Raw genomic sequence first — 17,256 nt, 5'->3', positions numbered from 1 at the left:
GAACTTAAAAAGTGAGTGTGTGAAAATATATCTATCTATGTGAAAATGTATTTATGTGTGTGATTTTTTTTTTGTATTTTAAAATATATTTGAGAGAGTTTATGTATCAAAATCTATTATTTAATATATTGGGTCATAGGTTTGAGACAACCCAATATGACCCAATTCAAAATTAACCAAATATAAAGTTGGGTCGATTGGGTGTAACCCATTTAAATGAAAACCCAATATCAACCCGCCCAATTGCCAGGGATAGATTGAACTTGTTATAGAAAATGCGAAATAGGGCATCATCAGGGGTGGCAATCGGGTTGAGTTCGGGTTGGCGGGTCGAGATGAGATCCGAATATAACAGAAAATCCAATGACCCGAACCTGACCCGCCAACCCGAAACGGGTCAGGATACCTGACACGAATCCGAAAATTTCGCGTTGGCGAGTCGATCCGAAATGACCCGAAATTTAAATTTAAATTTTAAATTTATCACTGTAATTTTCTAATAAAATATTAAAATCAATTTCTGACAAAATTAATTACATAATCAAGTAATAAAAATTTAAATAAATAATTCAAATCAAATCTAAATTAAATTAAACACCGTAAAAGTGTTTTATCCCAAACCAAATATAAAATAAATTAAAACAGTATAAAAGTAAAAAATAATATAATATATTATTTGTTCAAATATAATAATTTCAACTTCACACAAGTTAAATAAATTCATTTAGGATTAAGTAATTAATGCCTTTGAAAAAAAGAATAACTTAGTTTAGTTAGATAATAATAATTTTTATGTTTATTAAATTATTTTTAATTCGTAAACGGGTCATATCGGATCATATCAGGTCACAAACGGGTTGACCCGAAATCGACCTGTTTTCTTTTCGGGTTCATTGGGTTCGACCCGATTCTGACTCGAACTCTCGAAACCTCAATCCAAACCCATTAATTTCGTGTTAGATACGTACCGTGTTTTCGAGTCGTGTCGAAAATTGCTACCCCTAATCAGGAAGAGCAGTTATAAATAAATTCCATCAACTTGCACGGTTTGCTTGTTCAATCTCTCATATATATCCAAATCATTCAATTTCTTTCCAAAACTCCCAAACAACATTAAAATCTCTTCTCTTCTTTTCTTATCCTTTATTTTTTCTCATAACTTACCCTTTCTCTTCTTTTCTTTTCTATCCTCAACTCACAAACTAGCTATAAGAGATCTAAACTAAGCTATTGCAAAACTCGCACTTTTGAAATGCGAGGTCTAGTAGTCTTTTTTTTTGACTTTGTAGGTTAAAAATTTAAAATGACTTCACATTTAGCAAATGCGAACTACTACTGAATGCGAAGGCCCCTCGACGAAATTTCATATTCAAAAGAGGAAAAAACCTGGGGAGCCCTTAAACTATTATCGTTGTCAACTTTTGGCCCCTCATCTAAAATTTGTTTCCGATTGATCCTTAAACAATTATAAATGCATACTTTGAGGACTTCCGATGACTTTGAGCACAAATCTGACCGGAATTAAAGGGCATTTTTGTCTGTTCATGTTTTCCCCTCCTTTTCCCCTGACTCCTTGGACAAAGCCACAATATTCATGCTCTTCCAAACACTCCCAAAAAAAAAAGCAGAAAAAGAAAAGAAAGAAAGATCACGGAGGACTGAATCTGAGGCCATGATGATAATTTCTCTGAGCAAATGAAAATTTGGCACTAAGACAAAGTGGCCCGTATCTTGGTTGGGCAACCCGGATGGCAGAAGTAGGAGAATCTGATATGGGTTCTCTCCGACATGCAACCGGTTTTTGCAGCCATGGCGGTTTACTTCCTCATTGCCTTACTGATATGACGGATCTGAGCCTCAACTAAGTTCGATTCTTTTTTTTTTTTGTTGAGAATCCATATTCAACAAGCTCGCTTCTCACCTCAGTCCTCATTAGAGTTTTCTTTCTTTTCCTTTCTATCCTAAACTCACAAACTAGCCTTGGTCTCTACATGCTTTATCAGCTTTTTCAGATCGAGAGGCGTCGGTAGAAGGAGGACCCCTAGAATGAGGCAGTGTAATTGTGGGGGAGGTAGGGAGTTTTGTGGAGGGTTCTTGCCTCTCTCTGCAATTACGCCGCCGGTGATTTCATCGCTACCCACCAAACAACCCTTTATGCTGCATCCCAAAGAGCGCAATCATTCTACTGCTGTTTCCATTTCCAGCTCCTTAAGCCCTCAAAACACCCAAAATCAAAGGCTGTGATTTTTGCAGCCATGGCGGGCTTGAGCCATTTTCTGTCTGATTAAAGGCAAATCTGAGCCTCCTTTTTCTTTTTTCTTTACTTTGCTGATTTTATTTTTCCCTTATTTGCTCTGTTTTCTTGTACAGTTTCCTCGTTACTTTCTTTCTTTTCTTTTCTTTTTTTTTTTTTTTGGGAGTGTTTGGAAGAGCATGAATATTGTGGCTTTGTCCAAGGAGTCAGGGCAAAAGGAGGGGAAAACATGAACAGACAAAAATGCCCTTTAATTCCGGTCAGATTTGTGCTCAAAGTCATCGGAAGTCCTTAAAGTATGCATTTTTAATTGTTTAAGGATCAGTCGGAAACAAATTTTAGATGAGGGGCCAAAAGTTAACAACGATAATAGTTTAAGGGCTCCACAGGTTTTTTCCTCTATTCAAAATGACCGCTTTGCAAAATTTTTTTAAAAATCATCATAATTTTAAAAATTTCTCTTTAACGAGTCCTTGCGATATGGGTAAAGACATCCAATGGACTAATGGAGTAATGTAGTCCGAAGGAAAAGAAAAGAAAAAGGAGGAGAGAAAAAGCAAAGAGAGTCGATTGGGTGATGGACGGGGTTGGAGAGAGGATGAGTGACTACACGAAGAAAACAGAAAGCTGATGGTACAGTTCAAGCGCGACATTCACGTAGATGGTACCCTACGTTGACGTACTCAGATGTCGGAAACGTGGCAAATCCCCATGCATTTACTCATCCACCACCAACGGACTTCTCTGTTTCAGCCTCAAGCGTACAGACAGACGAAACTATAAAATTTATATTAAAGGGGCAAATTTAAATATATATATATATATCTAAAACTAAGACTAAGAGTATAACACAATATAATTTCAAAAATTTTGTGGCGTAATGTTTTAAAATTCTAAAGGCAATTTTTATAAATTTCAACCTTTTAGGAAACAAAATCATATTTTCCAAAACTTGGGGACACTGAGGGTCCGCCCTTGCATGCACACGAACTAATATGTTTTCTTTTCATGCATTTAACACCTAATCTAGTACCATTCCACCCCTTCCTTTTTAAAGTTTTTCTCTGTCTAGTACAGAGTAAGTGTAGGTGTAGAATAGATTCCATCATATATGAAAAAAAATTCAACTACTCTTAGAGTAGTTCACCGTTAAGAAAATTTTGAATCTATACTTGAATGAAGGTTAAATGATCAAATCTTTTAACCTGCATTCTAAAAATCCAAATTTTCTTAAAGATTTCATCAACTAGTGCATAAACACTCATCTAAACCGGCGATGATTCAGTTCCTTTTGAGTTCTCCTTGGACCTCTTCACGTCTATCTTCCCTTTAGTATAAAGTAGGCCGATCATAATTCGGTCTCCTTTGACCTCTTCACGTCCTCCTTCCTTTTAGTATAAAGTAAGAGTAGATTTAGAATATATTGTATCGTGCCCGGGAAAAAAACAATAATACCAGTTGCTTAAAGACAAGGATAAGTGTTCGTTAGGAGGTGTGATGGCTTATTAAAAAGTATTTCACGTAATAAAGTTTTCAATAAAAGCACTTATTTATGCATATTTCACGTAATAAAGTTTTCAATAAACAATAATAAAGTTTTGTTTAGATGCATATTTGAAGGAGTGCTTATTTATGCTAAATAATGGGTGATTTTGAACTTTTGAGATATATTTTATTTTTTAAAAGACAAAAACTGTTTTAAAAGAACTAATTTCGAACTTTTACTAAAATTACTTTTGACACCATAATATTTACTTCTAAATTTATAGAAGGATAGTTACCAAACACTTTGGAAATATCTTTATCATCTAAAAGTACTTCTTTAGCAAAATTATCATACTCAAAAATAGCTTACCTCATGACAATTTGGATGACCATTTTTTTTTAAACGCTCAGCTCATGACAAATTGGTTTTTTATCATCTGAAACAGGGCCTTAGGCCCTCTGAAGACGGCTAATTGATCCGAATATTGGTGTATAAAAAATAAGTCAGACACTTGTGGGTCTGACAGGTTCTAGGTATAAATCTATGGGTGCCGGGCTGTGTCAGCCCGGCACCTGACACCAAAAAATTTTTTTTTTTTTTTATAGATGACACATGGGTGCCGGGCTGTGTCAGCCCGGCACCTGACAAGAACTGCAAAAGCTGGCTGCCGGGCACTCTCTGCCCGGCAGCCAGTCAAATTGTTTTAAAAAAAAAAATTTCGGCCAGGCTGAAATTTTACCTAGAACTAGCTCCCGTGAATTTTAGCCAGTGTTTTGCTTAAGGTTTGCCCCTTTTGGCAGGCTTGTGGACAAAACTAGCTGGGGCTTGCAGCTGCCCGTGAAGCCAAAAAGCTGAATCAGGGCTAATAACTGGACAATACCGACTATGCTCCACTAGACTTTTAGGAGATCGTTGAAACAATAATCGTGTGAAACAATAATTGTGTGCTACCGGTAGTATAATATTTTTTTTTTAAAGAAACTTTGTAATCTAGCCGTCCAAACGGACGGCTAGATTTTACCTTATGCTCTATATAAGCACTGAGGAACTTCCTCATCGTCCGCACCTCTCACTTTCTCCCATACGGAATTTACATTTCTCACTTTTCTCTCAGCCCTCAGTCGGAGTTTACATTTCTCAGTGTCTCACACTTTCACACGAGCACCTCACTTTACATTTTGCAGAGTTGGGCGTATTACTATCTTGTGGCCCTAATCGATATTTCGAAGAGTTGGGCAAAGAACTGTCCTGTGGTCCAAATCGTGAGTGTTTGTTGGCTTAGTCCTCCTTATTTATCAAATGATTATTACTTTGTTTGGCAGTAGAATTGGCTTGTGGTCCTGTTGGTGTTTCTAATAATTACCTTATTCTTATGCAGAATTGGCATCAGACGCTTGGTGCCGTGTTTTTGTTAATCGCCGTGCTGATTAATTGCGGTACTTCTGTTAAGGTCGCCGGGCTCATTACTCACGGTGCTCCCGAGGCAATCGATTTTTTTGATTCAAAAGAGGTTAGTGATTTGTATTATATAAAAGTTGCTATAATTTGTCATTTTATGTTAGTGAATTGTTGATAAATATTTTATGTTATTGTTATAATTTGTTATTAATTAAATATTTAATTTATTGTTGAAGCAATTGTAAACAGCTAATGTAGTTTACGTATGTTTGTTAATATTAGTTAGTGAAGCACGGTACACGCTTAGTTGAATTAGTTTAGTGATTGAATTAGTTTAAGTAGATTAATTAGTTGTTTAAATTTGTTTAATAAATGTATTTAAAGTGATTGATTACATGAATGTAAATCTATAATAAATGCAGTACATAAAATTGATGTCATTAGCATAGCTTAATATCGAAATTAGTATTATTGGTTCAATGCAATTCACTTTATTATGCAAGTTAGTTGATAATTAGTCCACGGTATTTAGTATATGATTAGTTTAATTAGTTTTGTGATTTAATTAGATTAATTAGTTGCTTTTTAATTAGTTGAATGAATTAAATTTAATAGGTTCGATTAGATGAATTTAGATGTATTTGTCGAGTCATGTATTGAGTTTTGATTATGATAGCTATTTAGTGGGGATAATTTAAGTATTTGAAATAATTGCTACATTTAATACATTAAATGCATAAACATAATGTAATTAGGTTAGCTTTATTTCAAAATTAGGGGTATTAGTTTAATGCAATTCACTTTGTTGTGCAAGTTAGTTGATAATTAGCTTGTGCTATTTAGTATCTGATTAGATTAAGTAGTTTTGTGGTTTAATTAGTTAAATTAGGACCTCTCACTCTTTTGTAATTAATTAATTTTAAGAGGTCGATTAAATGAACTTAGATTTATTTGTCGAGGCATGTATTGAGTTTTGATTATGATAGCTATTTAGTGGGGATAATTCAAGTATTTGGAAAAACTGCTACATTTAATACATTAAATGCATAAACATAATGTAATTAGCATAAAATCATTTTAAAATAGGGTTTTTAATATTAGTGAGATATTTGATTAGAATTTCATATTTAATTGACCCAATATGAAATGTAGGTGCATGATAGACTTAGCATAAGGTAAAATTTTTATAACTAAATGTAGTAATTAAGGTGGTTAATTAGGTTTACTTTGTTATTTATTAAATGATATGTTTATTTGTTATAAATGGTTGAATTATTTAATTAGAATGCATTTTTTGTTGTTATTTGTTATATTATTGGTTATTATTTGTTACAATTATGGACTCATAATTATTTATTTATTTGTTATAAATTATACATATTTGATTCGATCAATTAATTGATTATTCAAATAAGCTTATCAATGCGATTTTACAATGTTATCAACACTCGTCCGTAATAGGTATAACATGTCAAGTGATAATTACCTGGTGATACAATTATATTGGGGAGGAAAAATTATATACAAAAAGGGGTCAATTTCATATGATCCTCCTATACCGAAAAATGCGTTGTTCCTGACAGAGGTGGTGGGTTATGATAAATTGGTAGACAGAATATACACTAATATGGGTTTAGATCGGAACAGCTATAAGATTAGTTTGATATATCGGAGTTGTCTCCAAAATGGCAAGTTTGGTGCAATGCCTTTGGTAAATGACAATGGAGTTGCTGGTCTGTACTACTTACAATCTGGTAGTAGACTTGCAACCGAAATATATGTGGAGGTCGAGAAGCTATTGGGTTTAGAAGAACATGGTACCGATGGTTTACAAATTATAAGTGGTAATCTTGAGCGAGGCGGTAGCAGTTCCGAACATATATCTTTATTCCAGCCAGTCGGCCATTTTGAGAGTCAAATGACCCAACTAGCTGGAGCAGATGTCGAACAAAGGCATAGAGGACGAAGAAGGGGTACTGGTCGGCGAACGAATAATGATCCTCCGTGTACAGGTGCTCGACCGATAATTCACACCTCAACCATTCATTCTCGAGGTGCGGATAATGAATCGGCACCAATGTTTGATGCACATCCATCTACTGACGATCAGTTTGTAGATGTTGACATGGACTCCGAACCAGAGCCCAATCTTAGTGGTTCCGATGATGAGAACCACGAACATCATACTGATAGTCAAGCAGGGTTTCTAGAGGGCACATCTATGGCCCATGATGACATGGATCATGGTGCTCCTTGGATAAATAATGAGGGTCCACAACTGCGTTATGAAGCTGGTGTTGACGCTGCATTGAATTTTGACCCCCTTGATGCTGGGCGAGTGGAGAAGTTAAGAATGTGGAACGAACACACCAGAGATTTAGAATTGGGCCATCTTTTTGAATCAAAGGAGCATGTCCAACGAGCTGTAAAGTTGTGGTCCATCAAGGAGAACAGGGAGTTCAGAGTTCGTGAGAGCACGCCAACGACTTGGTATGTTCGTTGTCGGGCTCGTAACTCCGTCCTCCCTTGTAATTGGCAGTTTCGTGCAACCTTACGGAGCTCGCACAACATATGGATGATTGTCACACTTGCTGACGCACATACTTGCGTCCGTGTTTGCTATAGTAACGATCACCGTGGATTGAGTAGTGATATAATTGCCGAGCACATTATTCCCCATATTATGAATGGTCCGGTGTACAAAATCAAGGAAATTCAGGCATCGGTGAAACAAGAGTTTCATTGCGATGTGTCATATAAGAAGGCTTGGTACGCTAGACGTCGTGCCATTGATATGTTATATGGGGACTGGCCGACATCCATATCGCAACTGCCGACATATATTGAGGAGTTACAACGGTCGAATCCAGGGACGGTAGTTGTGTGGGATCATCATCCATTAAGTACCCCCTCTGCAATAATTTTTGATTATATATTTTGAGCATTTGCTCCAGCCATCCAAGCTTTCCGCTATCTAAAATAGGTGATATGCGTGGATGGTACCTTTTTGAAAGGGCCTTATCGGGAAAAACTTCTTGTCGCCATAGGGTTTGATGCTGACAATTCAATGTTTCCCTTGGCATATGCCCTAGTTGATGAGGAGAATAATCGGAGTTGGTCTTGGTTCATGAGACTGTTACGCATTCACGTGTGTGGTGATGTGCAAAATATATGTATTATTTCTGATCGTCACCATGGCATTATAAACGCAATGCGTACACTCGAAGAGTGGCAGGAGCCATTAGGGGTGCACCGATTTTGTTTGATTCATATTCGGAGCAATTTCACACAAAAATTCAAGAATGAGAGGTAAATTGTCTCCGAACCCTTAAATGTTTTTTCACCGCACCCTAACATATTAAACATATATTAAACTTATTCTGACGATATTTTATGCTGCCTGGTAGACTTAAAAGCCTGATGTACGCTGCTGGTGTGGCAAATCAGCCGCGCAAGTATGAGGACATCATGAATTTGATTTACTCCTTGAATACGGAGGCGTACACATGGCTAACGGGTGGATCAATTCGACCCGAGCAATGGGCTCTGTGCAAAGATGGGGGATATCGTTGGGGGCACATATCCCCAAATATGGCTGAATGTTTCAATAATTTATTGAGGGACGCTCGATTGCTTCCAATTACTGCATGTATACGGTTCACATTCAACCAAACAGTTGACCTGTTTGTCAAAAATCACAAGGTGGCATGGAATCAAGTATACGCGCTCCCAAAAAAATGTTGGCAGCAATATGTTAAAAATGAAAAAAAAAGGGAGGGCACATGCAGTTCAAGTGTTCGATCACCAGAGAGGCATTTACTGTATCACAACTGCTTATCGGCAAAGCCGACAAGGAGGTAATGCCCAGACTGTCGACATTGGAAGTCACACCTGTACATGTGGAAAATGGAGAGAACTACGCTTCCCATGTTCACATGCTATGGCAGCGTGTTATAGGTGTGGTATTAGTCCAATGACGCTTGTCGCTCATGAACATACGTTTCCCGCTTATCAGGCTACATTCAGTGGTTCTTTTCAGCCGCTACGGGATGATAAATATTGGACCTTGGCGGAATTAAAGCTGAATGTCAATGGAGATCGGTTGAAACAAAAGATGCCCGGGCCATTGAGAACTGCTAGGATCAGAAATCAAATGGATAGAAGATGTCCTGATGCACCACGTCGATGCAGTAACTGTTTACAGCCGGGTCACACTGCCCCTAATTGTCCATATACTGGTTATTTTCATAAATAACTTGAGCTGTCTCAGTTCTGGTAGAGGGTTGTACTAATAAGTAACTGGTATTTGATATTTGATAGTATTAAATACATAAACTTTTGATGTATTATCTGTTGTGAACTGGTATTTGGTAGTGATAAATGTTAAGCTCTGGATGTATTGTCTACTGTGATGCATTTGTTAAAGTGTTAAAATTTGGATGTATCATTTATTATGTTATTTGTATCTGAAAGCAGGATTTAAAATGGAGCGATGGAACACAACCACAGCACCCCCTCATCCCATTCCGTTGGATGACAGTGTTTTATATCTACAATCAGAACATAGGTCAACTGCGATCTTCCAAGGCACTGGTGTGGATTTAGATGTTCGGCGGTGTGATAAGAGGTTTTTTCAACCTCTTATACATTTAGATGAACGGGTTGCGCACTACATCGATGCTGCTGGCTTTTATGGCATTCGCCGAGCCGATTATCTCACAGTAGATCATGGTCTTATAAATGCACTTATGGAGCGTTGGAGGCAAGAAACACACACTTTTCACCTTCCAGTTATGGGAGAGGCGACTGTGACTCTGCAGGATATGGAGGTTTTGTGGGGTCTAAGCGTTGATGGTCTACCCGTCACATTAGTACAGACGAAACGTAGTCCATTAGACCGCAAACAATTAGTTAACGATCTTTTGGGATATTGGCCAGAAGATAACATACTCAACCACGGTCGTCTGAAATTATCGTCCATATCCCGACGGTTGAGTACGCCACTGCCTGCAGATGCTTCTGATGAGATGGTTAGCCAGTATGCCCGGATGAACATCCTAATTCTATTGGGTGGATTGCTATTTGCAGATTCGTGTCAGAACGTCGTCAGTTTAAGTTGGCTAGACTATGTTCGTGATTTGGATGCCATGGGCCAGTACAGCAGGGGATCTGCGACGTTGGCGTGTTTATACCGACGATTGTGCCACGCATCACGTGTTTCTGCAATCACATCTGGAGGTCCGTACTTGTTAGTACAGCTTTGGGCGTGGGAGCGGATTCCCGTGATTCGTCCTGATGTACTCCCATATTCTGGGATTGGGGATTTTCCTAGAGGTGGTAGATGGGCCGCTGAACGAACTGGGGTTGACCCTTATAGCCGATCCAGCACATCTTATCGGGAGCAGCTAGCCTTATTGCGGTTGGATCAGGTATAACGTCTATATCAATAAATTATATTTTATAGTCCCTCATTTTTAATTTTGGATCGTATCTAAATTATGGTTATGGTAGCAGTTTATTTGGATGCCGTATAGCGATGGCGTACTGGCTAGTCTACCTGATTATTGCAGAAGAGGGGAGCGCATATGGCGGGTAAGAGTCCCTCTAATTTTCTGGCACATCGTCGAAATATATTGTCCAGATCGTGTCATGCGCCAATTTGGGATGAGGCAGGAAATTCCGGACAAAGTTGACACTAATCGAGGTTTACACCAATTGGAGATTTCCGGTTATCCTGGAAGAAATTGGGCTCATTTTCATCGGGATTGGATAGGATACTGGAATGCGCGTGCAGAAGCACAAGTACCTGGTGTGCCTACAACCACGTTCAGGCCTTCCAATAATTATCTGGAGTGGTATCACAATCACACCGTTCTGTACATTACTCCTCCTATCCAGCAGCAGGCACAAGTTGGACAAATGTTGCATGGAGTTTCGGGCCAGTTTGAGTATTTAGTAAATTACTACTATCTCCCAAATTTAATTTATTTACTTTTGGACAATGGATGATCATGTTTTCTCCTATTTTGTATATGTCAGATGAATACTATGCAGCGCATTGGTCGGCAATCACATGATGCACTTGAACTTGATGACCCTGGAAGTCGATTTCATCCACGTCTTGCAACAATTGTTGATGGAGCATATGGATCAATGCAATATCTCCAGCGCTTTGATCGCATGGTTGTTGGTGATTATGATTCTTTCAATCATAATCCTCATGTGACACCAGAAATTCCTATCCAACCTCGCGTGCGACGTGTCCCTACACAAGGTGGATCATCATCTAGTAGAAGTCGACGCCATAGGCATGGGTTGCAGGACGAAGTCATTGAGGAGACGGGCATTCAAATGACCGAGGGGGGCACTCAGTCGCATTACAACCCGACTAGTAATCAATTCACCACATCTGTGCCTTTGTCGATGACAGACATCCACGGTGTGTCACCTGGACAGAATATATCGGCCTTTACCCCTCAGGTGACATCGTTCCCGCACTCACAGCATATTGCTCTAGATGCCACGCCTTTGCCACAGTTTCCACCTTTTGGTGTATCTTCCAGGCCCTCTCCATATTTGCCTGTATTTGGGGGACATTTTTCATCCTCGTCAAACGAGCCTCCATTTGGATACGTTGCCACTGCAGCGGACTCATCTTCTACTGCTAACCTACATCCAATATTCAATTTTCTGAACGAAACGGGTGGTGTCCCTTCCATTTCAGACCTTCCCGATTATTACAGCCTTGGACAGACCACGACCGTACCTGCGTCGATCCAGCCGATATCTACTACTACATACGGTCAGACGGGGGATTTTGCCACGTATCGTTCTCAACACGATGGTGATAGCAGTACGACAGTTGAGTCGGATGAGGAGGATGACGTAGGACCCTATGCTCTTCGTGATCGTTGCAGACGAAAGCCTAAAAGATTTTGTTGTCCGTCTACAACACCAGGTGATAAAGGCAAGGGCAAAAGGCGTACCAACTGTTGATATGATCATTTCAATTGCATGTTTTACAATTTCAAATATTTGAATATGAGGATTTAGCGTTAATTTAATCTTTTATTATTATAATGCTTATCGCTATTTTTAAATTCACGATTGTACAATGTCATGTTATTCATTTTTTCTCCTTATGTTGATTTTTTATTGCATAATTTCAAATAATTATAAAATCTTTATTTCAATTAAAACTTAATAGACAACTACTTCAAATGCCAAAAAAAATAACTGCTTACATATTATTCAATCGCTTTAACGATATATAGTTACTTATAATATATTAGAATATTGAATTAATTATTTTAATTTACCAAATATAAGTATTGAACATTAGATAATGAATAAATTTTTAAGAGGACTTTTATTGTAATTTTCAAATATATACTATTTTTCATATATACATAATCAGCTTTTTTCCAGTGCCCAATATACTTCTCTGTGCATTTATACATTTGCATTGCTCCTGCTTATTGTGCGCAGAAAAGTGAACTTTCCACCATACAAATGTAACCTACGTTTAATGCTTCTCTCCGCTTTAATTCCGTGGATGTTTTTAGGGTTTTAGGGTTTAGGTTTTAGAAATGCATTCTTCTTTAGGGTTTAGGGTTTAGGGTTCCTTCTTTAAGGTTACATTATTTTGTACTTCTACGCTGTGTATAATCTAGGGTTTAGGGTTCAGGGTTTAGGGTTTAGGGTTCAGGGTTTAGGGTTCAGGGTTCAGGGTTTAGGGTTTAGGGTTTAGGGTTTAGGGTTTAGGGTTTTAGGGTTTAGGTTTCAGAAATGCATTCTTCTTTAGGGTTTGGGGTTTAGGGTTTAGGTTTCAGAAAATATTTATTTGTTAAAATTTATCATTTGTTTGTCATTTGTTTTAACAAATGATGAAACGTGCATCATATATAAAAGAAAATTTAGTGAAATAGAAAATTTTAGTTTGCGTATATAGTAACTTTAGTTGTAAATAGTATTAGGTATTATAATCCGTTATAATCAGGTATTATAATTAAAATAACAAATAAAGGTGATTACCAATATAAAGAACTCACATTAATATTTAAAAAACTTCTTGCCATTTCTTCTTGTCTTTCTTGCATATTAAATCAAATATTTGAATCATACAATTTGTTTATCTTACATTTATTTTTTCATCTTACATTTATGTTTATCTTACAGTGATTTTTTATTGCATAATTTCAAATAATTATAAAATCTTTATTTCAATTAAAACTTAATAGACAACTACTTCAAATGCCAAAAAAAATAACTGCTTACATATTATTCAATCGACTTAACGATATATAGTTACTTATAATATATAGAATATTGAATTAATTATTTTAATTTACCAAATATAAGTATTGAACATTAGATAATGAATAAATTTTTAAGAGGACTTTTATTGTAATTTTCAAATATATACTATTTTTCATATATACATAATCAGCTTTTTTCCAGTGCCCAATATACTTCTCTGTGCATTTATACATTTGCATTGCTCCTGCTTATTGTGCGCAGAAAAGTGAACTTTCCACCATAGAAATGTAACCAATGTTTAATTCTTATATTTACTTTAATTCCGTCGATGGAAGAATATTGTCAGAAATGCATTCTTCTGTGGCTAATTGATTAGAATATAGGTGTAAAAAAAAAATCAGACAGGTTTAAAAACAACAGATATGTTCCTTTTTTAAAAAAAAGATATCAGCCTGGCACCTGACAGATTCCCTATTTTTAAAAAAGATATCAGGTGCCTTTTTTTTTTAAAAAAAAAGATGTCAGGTGCCGAACTGGGTCAGCCCCGCACCTTAATTAAATACATTTAATCAAATCTCTTTAAATTAATTAATTCAATTAATTAAACTAATTAATCCACTAAAATAATTAAAATAATTGTATACTAAAAAACATAAACTAATTATCAACTATCTTAACAAATAAAGTGAATCGCATTAAACTAATATCACTAGTTTCAAAATTAAGCTATGCGAATTACATTCATTTTATGTATTTATTTTATTAGCATGGATATTATTTCAAATACTTAAATTGCCCCGACTAAATGGCTATCTTAATCAAAACTCAATTGCACAAATTCGTTCAATTAATCCATTCAATTAATTAACCTCGCTAATCTTAATCAAAACTCAATTGCACAAATTCGTTCAATTAATCCATTCAATTAATTAACCTCGCCAAATACATCTAAATTCATTTAATCAGACCTCTTAAAATTAATTCATTCAATTAATTAAACTAATTAATCCACTAAACTAATTAAAATAATTGTATACTACATAACGTAAACTAATTATCAACTATCTTAACAAAAAATGAATTGCATTAAACTAATATCACTAGTTTCGAAATTAAGCTATGCTAATTACATTAATTTTATATATTTATTTTATTAGCATAGGTATTATTTCAAATATTTAAATTACCCGGACTAAATGGCTAACAGTTATCGTACGTAAATTTTTTTTTTGTTCAACTTTTTTGCTTCACAGGAGCTGCCTTCTTTTCACTTAAACTTAACAAACAAATTACTGACATTCTTTTCACTTAACACTTAACACGAGCTTTCTTTCCTCCGCAATTCTTTTTTTTTTTCTAAACAATTTCACTGGCAGCCAGCTTTTTTTTTCAGCCTGCCGAATTTTTTTTTTAAACAATTTGACTGGCTGCCGGGCAGAGAGTGCCCGGCAGCCAGCTTTTGCAGTTTTTATCAGGTGCCGGGCTGTGTCAGCCCGGCACCCATGTGTCAAGTATAAAAAAAAAAAATTTTTTTGGTGTCAGGTGCCGGGCTGACACAGCCCGGCACCCATAGATTTGTACGTCGCACCTGTCAGACCCACAAGTGTCTGACTTATTTTTTATACACCAATATTCGGATCAATTAGCCCCTGAAGACCAAAACAAAACAAAAAACACTAAAAAAAAAAAAGGCGTGACAACTTGGATGCCCATTTTTTCAGCTCACCTCGTCTAGTTATCCTGGCAGAAAACCATTTCATGTATGGGAATCAATCAGGACTGCAAAACCTCAAATTTAGTAGGCTAATTCATGGTTATTTTCTTTGGTAGCAGAAAAGGGCATCGAATAGATTGGCAACGAGCCCAATCGCTCTATAATGCCACTTGGAGCGTAAATTTCATCGAAATCCACTGGTTAGTGGTCAAGTACCATTGATAAACTAATGGAGACACTGACGAAGCCATTTCCCTTGCTCCGCAGAAAGCCTTGCACATTTATATTCTAATTTACCTTAAACGAACAATTAACTAATGACACACATGAATTACCAATAAAAGTTAAGCTGAAATTATCTTTTGGGGAACATCCTTTAGCCTTACATCACCCTTGTTGTAACGTTGTGGAACTCTACATATCGATAGGAAAGAAATGCACTAGAAACGGATTCACGTGAGCGTTATGGTATGACACGCTAATACCCCTCTCGGATGGAAGGATTAGATTGGATGATAAGGTAACAAAGATCGAAAATAGGAGATTTTAGTTTAAGATTCGAAAAAAAAAATTAAGGAAAAAAAAAAAGGGACCAAAAAAACATGAAAGAAGATGCCATTGAAATTTTTTTTTTTTTAAAAAAAGAGGAACCAAAAGGTATCAATCATAATATGATTGGAATGGAGAGCATAATTGAAACATCAGGAGACCACATGCAAGCAAATATAATTCACAAAATGGGTCCTTTTATATAGGCTAATCCACTGACTCAGCCTGGCCAAATATGGCCGCCATAAGACTACAAAATTCATACAGTTTTTAAGAAATTACTGAAGATAAAATATACATATTTCCTCTACTCTCCTTCAATCCAAGCCGTCCAAGGTGTCATAATCCAACGGCAAAGAGATCTACGAGCGAAAAAATATTAATAAAAAATAAATAAAATTATTAACTGTAGATTGCAAACATGAAAAGGAAGGGGAGGGCAGCATATGAATACGGCTGGTCTAGCGTTGCAATTCCTGTATATCCCCAACAGAAGATCGCAGCCGCTTGGGTTGCGGCGGCTCATGCTCCTGAGCGGCGCCAATAGTCCCGCTCCCAGCCGCCGAACAAGGATTCTCGGAACGCGTGTCGCAGCTAACACAAGCCGCAGACTCGAGGACGCCGACTGGGCTCGGCGGCGCAGCAGCTAGAATCTGCATCCTTGACCTGACTTTACGGTCAGATCTCGGACAGGTGTCCACCAAATACTCTTCCATTAGTTGGTGACAGCTTCTCACCATTTCCTGTCCCCAAGAAAAATTACGACCGGACCAACACAGAAGAGGAAAAAAAAAAACAAAGGAGAAATCACCACCAGATTTTCACAGCTTACGATGCTTCGACTTTGACGTCAAAATCAGGGCAAAGAAAGTACGCCATAATTTCATTTTCCTTTTTTTTTTCCTTTCAATCATAAAAACAACCACACTAAAACTGCGAATTTCGAATTACGACCACAAATGTACAAAATTCATTACTTTTTCCACCCTCTCGTAAAATGTGAGGGGTAATGACTCCAATTCCTTCCCGGCGGCTGATACCACGGCAGCCGCTGCAATAACCGACGGCGAGATTCTCACGAAGTCTATCACTGTTTGACATACATACCCAAAATGAAAAAAAAAACAATAAATTGAATAAGTTTTAGTACCACCATAATAGAAAGAGTAGTTATACCACAATAATTCAGAATTACAAATATTGATCGAATTGGCTAAAAATAAATACCCCGGATGGTGTTTAGAACAAGATCAGAAGACGTGGATAAAATGTGAATAGCAGTAGGAGTAGGGTGTGGGGGCTGTGGAGAGGCATGATGATGAGCAGAGAGTGGAGAAAGTTTGGAGATGAAGTAGTGGAGGAAGTCGAACGGAGTAACGGAGGAGAGTCTCCAATCCAGATTGGCCATCACCAAAAGCTCCATCCTTTGAACAGTCTTGGGATCGAATACGTAGGTGGGATCCATAATCTGGAGGTCAATGAGAAGGGGGACGCGTGGTTCCTCCATCTTAGCAGCCAGGGAAAGGCAGGCCACCGATAACAGCTGATATTGCCACCCATTTCCCTGCAATCAAACCATACCCACCATCACCCGCC

At 37.1% G+C, this 17,256-nt stretch overlaps 1 protein-coding gene across 1 annotated transcript; it reads right to left on the bottom strand.

Moving 5' to 3' along the window:
* Positions 1 to 15,837: 15,837 nt before the first annotated feature.
* Positions 15,838 to 17,230, bottom strand: LOC113757806 (cyclin-D2-1-like; the record flags this gene model as incomplete). Its single annotated transcript, XM_027300921.1, has 3 exons — positions 15,838 to 16,403; positions 16,638 to 16,750; positions 16,888 to 17,230. Coding segments are annotated over 3 exons (738 nt in total), but the record flags the coding sequence as incomplete, so codon positions are not given.
* Positions 17,231 to 17,256: the final 26 nt, after the last annotated feature.

The sequence above is a fragment of the Coffea eugenioides genome, unplaced genomic scaffold (assembly GCF_003713205.1).
Source record: "Coffea eugenioides isolate CCC68of unplaced genomic scaffold, Ceug_1.0 ScVebR1_3332;HRSCAF=4529, whole genome shotgun sequence".
In the NCBI taxonomy this organism is placed as follows: domain Eukaryota; kingdom Viridiplantae; phylum Streptophyta; class Magnoliopsida; order Gentianales; family Rubiaceae; genus Coffea; species Coffea eugenioides.
The sequence above is the reverse complement of the archived record's forward strand: the minus strand, read 5'-3'. Positions and strand labels throughout refer to the sequence as shown.